The 8,832-nt window shown below is 37.2% G+C and overlaps 1 protein-coding gene across 1 annotated transcript; it reads left to right on the top strand.

Moving 5' to 3' along the window:
* The first annotated feature begins 3,028 nt into the window (after positions 1–3,028).
* Positions 3,029–6,665, top strand: asb4 (ankyrin repeat and SOCS box containing 4). Its single transcript, XM_077196110.1, has 5 exons — positions 3,029–3,376; positions 4,006–4,305; positions 4,905–5,392; positions 5,503–5,616; positions 6,357–6,665. Exons 1-5 carry the CDS (start codon positions 3,160–3,162, stop codon positions 6,543–6,545), a joined length of 1,308 nt encoding a protein of 435 aa, XP_077052225.1. The 5' UTR covers positions 3,029–3,159; the 3' UTR covers positions 6,546–6,665.
* The last annotated feature ends 2,167 nt before the right edge of the window (positions 6,666–8,832 follow it).

The raw sequence follows: 8,832 nt of genomic DNA, 5'->3' as shown, positions 1-8,832 counted from the left end.
CACACTGTTCTGTTTATCTGGAAATTTACTTATTGGAATAAATCCTTGTTATTTTGTATCTGCGCGTACCGTCATCTTCATTCATCCACCATCGGACATTACAAGTTTTGACAAGGTAGGGTTTTAAGACCAATGTATGACCTTGGTTAACTTTTGGTTGACGATTGCCTTTTGTAATCACTGTTTTGCCCAAAATAATATAGTAGGGGAGAGTGGGGTAAGATGAGCCAGTGTGTAAGTTGACCCACCCCCTGTTTCTAGGCAACTATGCAAATTTCGTGTCATGTGACCATACATTCTGAAGGACTCCATCATTTCTATTTTGCTGTGAAGAGGAGAAGCACATGGGACAAGAGGTAAGTTTTTTTTTTTTTCACAAAAACACTTTGCTTGTTAAATTTAATTTTCTGCATTGCAGGTATACTAACTGTTGTGCCAAAGCAAATTTATCTAGGTCTAAAGTTGTGTATGGTACATGTTGGGGATTTGTCAACACATAAAACCATGTGAATCATTAGGCTAAAGGTTAGCCTGAAGCTAGGTGGCTAACTTGGTGTTTTTACCAAAATGGTGACTATGGGAACCAATGGTTCAACATACCCCTAACTTAAAGCACTGAAGTTAAGTTAAGTTTTAAGCATAGCATTGTTTTAAATATAGTATTACACAACTGTTAACCATACATTACACATTGCATAAAAGCTATCATGCCAAGAACCTACAAAAGAAGAACCAACTGGGGCTCAACACCCTTAGAATGGAGTTGGTGAGAGCAGCCATTGATGTTGAGGCCGGAAAATTCATCAGATCAGTGGCGAAGGACAGAAATATTGACAGGTCAACACTGTGGAGGTACATAAAAAAGGAGGTAATCAAAGTCAAAACAGTAGAGTACTGTGGAACAGCAGAATCCAAGAGGGTCTTCACAGAAAAGGTGGAAAAGGAGCTTGCCGATCACATCAAAACATATTCTGGTCTCACTAAAGAAAGGCTGAACTGGCATTCCAGTTTGCACAGAAAAACAACATCCCTGTCCCCAAAAACTGGAAAGAGGAGGGTATAGTGGGTAGGGTGTGCAGGAAATTACATTCTTCATTAAGACAGGAAAGGCTGAAATCTGTGGTTTCATACAGTATCTAAAAAGAATTAATGATTTTTTGTTAGGTCGAGATTGGTTCAAGAACTTTATGGCACGCCACCATCTCTCCTGTCTTATGCCTGAAGCAACATCTTTGTTGAAACAAAACTTCAGTCGGGTTAGTTCTTTGACAATCTGACCAAAGTGATGGACAGGTGACAGAATTAATATATTCCATAATATTAATACAATGAATTAGTCTCCCACTGAAATTCTACCCTTACCCAAAAGTCAGCAGCCTAGGGCACAGACAAAGAGAAAGCGGATGAAGACAAGGATTCTGACTGATACACCTGAAAAGCAGGCAATAGAAATGGAACATGAAAAGAGAAAAAAAACTGAAGGGGAAACAAGTAACCAACATCAAAGAACAAGGAAAGTCCAAGAAGAATCAAAACCAAGAAGAAAACCCCAGTGTACAGCAGCTCTGCGGAGAGTGATGTTCCCATCCCACTTGATGACACTTCTGAGTGTGAGAGCTGGCAGGATGAGAGTAGTGAACCAGACATCTCAGATCTGTCAGTTGGCGACTTTATCATTGTGAATTTTGCGACCAAATGCAACAGCTACCATTATATTGCCTTGGTTGAGAGAGCCTTGAGGACAATGAAGTTAATGCAAGATTCCTCAGAAGAATCCGAGAGAGCACTGGCAAAACAAAGCCACCTTTGCATTCAAAGAAAATGGGATCTGTCCCACTAAATGATGTGCTGGAGAAGCTTCCTAAACCTCAAAAGGTTGGAGGAACTGAAAGGAGAGAGCAACAACTCATATTTCCCTGCAACCTTGATGGATGGAGTGTCCAATAGTCATTTTCATTGTGCTGAGGTCTGGAAGTTCAAAACTGTTCAACAAAATTGGAAATTAGAACTGAACACACTGGAGGGACGTTCTGCCAAACACGAGTGAGAGTGAGAGTGAGAGTGAGAGTGAGAGTGAGAGTGAGAGTGAGTGTGTGTGTGTGTGTGTGTGTGTGTGTGTGTGTGTGTGTGTGTGTGTGTGTGTGTGTGTGTGTGTGTGTGTGTGTGTGTGATTGATTGTACATGACTTCATTAACAGCATAAGTACAGCATAACCATAATTCTTGCTCCTGAAAGCTAAAACTATTGTTCACCATTACAAAAAATAAAAGATTAAAGGGAAAATTAAACTTCAATTGTTTTTTTTTGTGTTGTCAAAAAAGTAACATTGTTTGGAAATGTAAGTGTAGCCTATTATTAAATGTTTTTTTTAAAGAGGCAAGTTATTATTATTATTATTATGCTTGCATTAAAACGTGAAAAATAGGATGGTCAATTTACCCCCAGATGGCTCAATTTACCCACTGACTGGGATCAACTTACCCCTAGTCTGGGGTAAGTTGAGTCACATGAACACCTTTTTTTTCTGAGGTCATATTTTCAAGGCTCTTTGTCATAGCATTCTTATATTTTCAGTTGACAGGCAACATCCCAAATTAACAGTAAATGTCTTCATTGTACTTCTGTCTCAATTTCCCTTGCCTGCAGTTCCACATAAATAAAAACTGGCTCATCTTACCCAACTCTCCCCTACAGTCATTGTAGGGCTAACTTTAATAGCCTATCAGTAATTCAGTATTGCCTCTTCTTCAGCAAACATTACGTTTACTCATTTAGCATACTTACAAAATGAGCAATTCAGTTTAAGCAAGGTATAACAGAAGTGCTAGATAGCTAAACAAAGTTTCAAAAACCGTCTAAACAAGCTAGAACGTGGAGGGATTAACAAATTGAGAAAGCAAAGAGGAAGAAGTTTGTTTTTAGCAGGATGTAGTTATGGAAATCGAAGACTTTATATTTTTTGTAAAGGAAAGGTAAACGTACAGTGTTTGCCCGGCTTTGACCTCTTCCCCTCAGTCTATTAATAGTCAGACTGTGACTGGCTCCACCGATTGTGTTACACAGCTGCACTCACCGCCGGAATTTACTAACCTTTTCGGAATCACTTACATTTACTGAAAAAGTGTTTCTTGCGAATTAATCGGAGTGTATGTGTGAAATATGAGCAGGTCTCGAGCAGGTCTCGGTTTAACTGAGGAAGATGACCGGGATTTGTCGCAGCGGGAAGCAACGAAGCTTTTAAAGGCACGCTTTCTAGAAGCGCTCACGCGTGACGACGCAGCGGAGGTTTCTAAAATCCTTCGCACCACCAGCATTGACATAGATGCTGTGTTAGACGTGGAGGACCGCGATTTGACCCTTGCCTCGTATAAGCAAGGTAATTCATGATGACAACACTACAGTCGCTCTTTTACCAGAGAAATCAATGCACTGCATGATTGCATTTAGTTATCCAGCCACAGGGTGGAGCCAGACTACCAGTAACACAAAAATAAAGATCGCCTATGAAATCACCCTCAGTGAAGCACGCTGAATAGGCTACTTGAACATAAACGGTATCCTGCAGTGTGTTATGCTTTGCACTATATTTAATCTAAACCCTTTTTTTAAATAGCATTTGTTCAATTGTATAATCATACAGGTGATTTGTAGCCTATGTATCAGAAGCTTTTTGTTCTTTAATTAGTTTGTCACAACATCCTCTCAAATCAAAAATAAGGAGTTTAATGGCCTTTAGGCTTTGTGTGTTAGCTTTGAGGCCCCCTTTAATGTTGTATACTGCTAAAAGCTAAATTTTTTGTATGATTTTTATCTTCTGGGAAAACAAACAAAAAAGATTGATGACTCATCATGCACTACACAGATTTTTGTCTAATCAGATGAGAATCTAGAATGATAATGCCCCACCCCCTAATACCGCCTGCAACCAATTAGCAAGCTGCTTTTTAAAAGGATATTCCCTGCCCCATGTGCACTATTTTAATATGAAATATTTGAACACACTAGGTTATTGGCTACCAGGTTATAAGTTGGAGACATCCTGGGCGATGGGTCTTCATGTGTGTATGATGTACAACGCTTTGGATAGTGCCATAATCCTTCTGCAGAACGGGGCAGCGGTCAACAGGAAACCTAATGGGAAGACCCCTCTACATGTGGCCTGTACAGTGTCTAATGCAGACTGTGTGGAGCTTCTGCTGGAATGGGGCGCACGGATCAACAGCATGTCCCTGAGTGGACATACACCTTTACACCACTGCATTACATCAGAGTCTTTGGACTGTGCCAAACAACTTATTCTCAAAGGTCCGTACATTTGAAAAGTTATGGTTACCCATCTAAAACTAAAAAAGTTGCTTGTAAAAAAAGAATGTTAACTAAAATAAAAATAAAATAGATATAAAAAAAACAACCCTAAAACTTATTTTATTTCAGCTAAATCCCAAGGCAATATTTTTCAATTTCATTTAGTTGAATTTAGGCCTGGTTTCACAGACAAAGTTTAGATTAAGCCAGGATTAAACCTTAGTTCAACTAGGTCATTCAAATAGCTTTTATAAACGTCTTAAAAATCATTACTGATGTGCATCTTGAGACAAAACAATGGCACTGACATATTTTAAGATTTGTCAGTGCAAGTTGCTTTCAGTTAAAACAGCTCAAACATGCATTTTAGTCTGGGACTAGTTTAAGCCTTGTCTGTGAAACCGGGCATTAATGTACTAAAATGTACAGTACTGAAATAAAAATGAACAAAAACTATAATAGTATCTCAATGATACTAAAATAATTAGAATCTGCATGACTTACGTTCTGCGGAACACAAAGATTTGAACTGTGTTTGTCCATATAACGAAAGTCAATGGGGTCCAAAAACATACAAAACACTTCTAATCTGACTTCAGGAGCAAATGTCAACATGCCCAGTGAGGAGAACCAAGACACCCCTCTGCACACAGCGGCCCGCTTCGGTATCCCTGAACTGGTGGCTTTATATATTGCTCAAGGAGCTGATATTAATGCAGTCAACGGCTACAAGGAGACGCCTCTGCTCACTGCTGCATTCTGGGCCATGGACATTCGTGAGCGAACCTACAGCTCAGACCACCATCTTGTCTGCCGAATCCTGTTAGACCACAACGCTAACTTATATTTATATGACGAAGACAAGAAGACGGTGTTACACAAAGCCTGCTGGAATTTTGACCATGTGCTTATCCAGATGTTTCTGGAGGCCGGAGCCGAAACTAACACTATGGATATCAATGGATGCGCAGCTATACAGTATCTTCTGAAGGTGACGCAGATCAGGCCGTGGGCCATTCCTGAACGCTGCTATCAGCTGCTGCTGAACTACGGAGCAGCCCGAGTGTATCCACTACAGTTTCACAAGGTACATCATCACACAGCCTTTAATATTTTGGTATATTTTTACGGTCAACTGGAAGCTGTTGGCACTTAAAGCAGGTCTTATTACCGTTGTTGTTCTTGGTTGGTAAGTAGGTGTTGCAGGCCTGTCATGAACACCCCAGGGCAGTGGAGGTGATGGTCAATTCTTATGAACATATCAAGTGCACTAAAAAATGGAGAGCCGCCATTCCTGAAGCTGTTTATGAGGTCAGAAACTAACTTTTTATACACTGAAAATTATTAATAATGTTTTTGTATTATTTAATAAAATATTGGGAAATGAAATATCATAAAATACATAATAAAATATATTAGTTTTATTATTATTTTAAAATAAAACTATTATTTTAAACATTTAAAATTAGTGCGAAAATAAGCTGTTGGAAAAGGTCAAACTTTTTTGAAATTTTTGGAATCTTGTTTACAAAATAATCAGAAATGTTTCTCGAGCATCAAATCAGTATATTAGAAGGATTTCTGAAGGATCATGTGACACTAAAGACTGGAGTAATGATGCTGAAAATTCAGCTTTGACATAAATTACGTTTTAAAATATAGTAGAATAGAAAACATTATTTTAAATTGCAATAATATTTCACAATATTACTGTTTTTACTGTATTTTTGATCAAATAAATGCAGCCTTGGTGAGCATAAGAGACCAATTTCGAAAACATTAAAAATATTATTGATCCAAAATATATATTGGGCTGTGTAAAGAAAACAATATTTTGTGCTGTTTTCCTTGAATATGAGACAAATATATATATATATTTTTTTGCAAAGTGTCTTCCAGTTGTAGGGCATGTTATTTTCTTATGCATTTGAAACTAAATATTAAGAAGCAAAGAATAATTTCTAGTATTTTGTTGCCCTGCAAGCCTTGATTTCAAGAAGTCCATTGATGAAGTGTTGCTTTTTCAGCCGTATCTGTTCTTCTTCATTTAGCGGCACAGGAATTTCTATGACTCTGTGTTTGCCATCTGCACCAACAGTCCACGCACTCTACAGCATCTGGCCAGATGTGCAATACGTGCCGCATTGTCGAAACGCTGTGAATTGGGTGTCCAGCGACTCATTCTTCCTTCATCAGTGAAGAAATACCTTCTACTGGAGCCTGTTGGAATCATATACTGACATCATATTCTGTATTACAGACATATGACTGCCGAAGAGTCACCATCTTATCCTTTTACATAGATCCTCCAACATCATGTTTGCTTGTCAGACATTCCACATAATTCCAGACCAGTGTTGGTGACATTAGATCATTTACATCTTTTTGTTCGTTGGTTTCCGGGGCTTGCTTGCTTGCTTTAAGTTTTTAGAATATTTTCTTTATTTAATCCTTTACTAGCAAACAATAATTGTACTGATTTATTTTATATGAATATTTAATATTAAAAATAAATATTCAATATAACAATGAATAATTTTATATGAATGCAAATAATATTTAATATATTTACCCTATTAATGACACTTTCAAAAGTTATTGGCTATTTCACACAGCCATAAGCCATGTCTATCTGCGCTATAATGAAAGTCAAGTTTTAAGCTTGTCTGCTAAGACTCTAGATCATTTTTTGAGGGGGAAATGAACAATGAAAAGCCATATTTAGCATAAGAGGATAATATCATGGAGTACGCCAACAGCACATTACAGATAACAGCTGAATAGGATGAGATGTCTAAGCCATTAGTCCTTTGGTCAAAGGAAAAACTGAAGTGCTTATCAGGCTTTAACCCTGAATAATGAGAGCTGACACAATAGTCATGGATCCTCTTTAGAGGAGCTTCAATTCATTTTAGCTATAAAGGGGGTTTAAAGGTCTTTATTTTTGACAAGTTAAAATGATAGAATCCAAGAATAAGAATAAAAGTAGCAGGCTATGGTTAATCTGGATGAATGTTCGGAATTTTGTGGACTAGTTTTAAACTCTTTGTTCCTAAGAGCTACAAGACATAATAGAGATTATAATATTTTATCAACCCAAGAACTACAAATGTTTAATATGGGCGGCTGGGCCTATTAATAATACCCGAGTTTTTAACTATCTTTTAGGTGAACGAATCACTCTCGTTCACTTCCGTGCAGTAATTAGCCTAACCGTGTATTGTCTAGCCTATTATAGTCTATAACATTAATTATGGTTTTTAAGAAGGCCCTACCTGTTTTAATGTTCGACTCGGATTCCATGACTCACTCATAATAACTCATAACAATACATGGATTTCTTTGCGACGTCATCACTGATTGCGCACGCAGCCAGGGGGCAAAAGACCCGCGGTCTTCGTACCGGAGTAAAGTGTTTCTGATGGCAGATACGGGTCATTCTTTGCATTCGGTGCCATTTGAGTCCTCATGACATAATGTGGTGTATATTTTGAGTAAAAATGGGCTAATACTTGATTCTAAATGATCATCTTAAATAGTTAATCCTCCTTTACCATAGAACACAATAAATGTACACAGGATTAATTAATAAATAAAAAATTACTCTGATTTTAGTGCAAGGCTATGTCCCCAAGTAAGCTTGCACAACTTCAGCCACAAATATAAGTAATAAAAATCAAATAAATTCCAAATTTTTCAATTTTTTTGTATATTCTTATTATAATATTCCTCACCAAAATATATTTTTTTTGTTAGTTATACATGTTTAATGGTTAAAGTCTTTAAAATATGTTGTGTCCCTGAATTGAATGTCCCCCCTGTTACTCTGATGGAAAATCCCTCTGAAGAAGCCCATTGACCGTTCCTCTAATCACATGTCTCTCAAGAATTTGAATACTTTTTGGTGGCAAATTATCTTCAAGAAGCAGAGTAAGTATCACTCCTTAATTCACTCTTTTTTCAATGTTTTAGAATGATTCACTGAAGTGGTAAAGCATAACATGTCCACCCTGTTATGCCTATCTATAGTGGAAACTGATAATTGTTTGTAATTTTGAAAATAGGGTTAATAAACAGGTTAAATCAGTAATCACTGCGCACTAGCTTGTTTTTCATCACATTTGTAGCAATGGCTAACTTTAGCATAAAATGTCCCTCCTGTTACTGTCCACCCTGTTACTGTTTTGCACAGTAACAGGGTGGACATATTGTAATAGAGTGGGTGTAAATGCTAAATAAATGAGTGTTTACACCTTGAATTGGTACTTATAATTAATTTATTATAGCCTACATGTATTTGTTATATAACTTCAAGAAAGAGTAGCTTAAATGGTATGCATGTAGAATTTTTTTGTTGTTCAATGGTGTGATTTCCACCCTGTTACCCCTCTGTCCACCCTGTTACCTCTGTGTGTGTTTTTTTAAGTTAATAAAATAAGTTCAACAAATGTTATGCATATCTTTGTGGTTAATTTTAGGGAATGAAATGGCTAAATGAAATAATTTAAAAAAGGGGCAAAATTCCAT

This window comes from Siphateles boraxobius, unplaced genomic scaffold (genome assembly GCF_051911475.1).
Source record: "Siphateles boraxobius isolate OS27281-9 unplaced genomic scaffold, OSU_SipBor_1 35, whole genome shotgun sequence".
Taxonomy (NCBI): Eukaryota; Metazoa; Chordata; class Actinopteri; order Cypriniformes; family Leuciscidae; genus Siphateles; species Siphateles boraxobius.
Note: the sequence above shows the minus strand (reverse complement) of the source record. Positions and strands in the feature narration are given on the sequence as shown.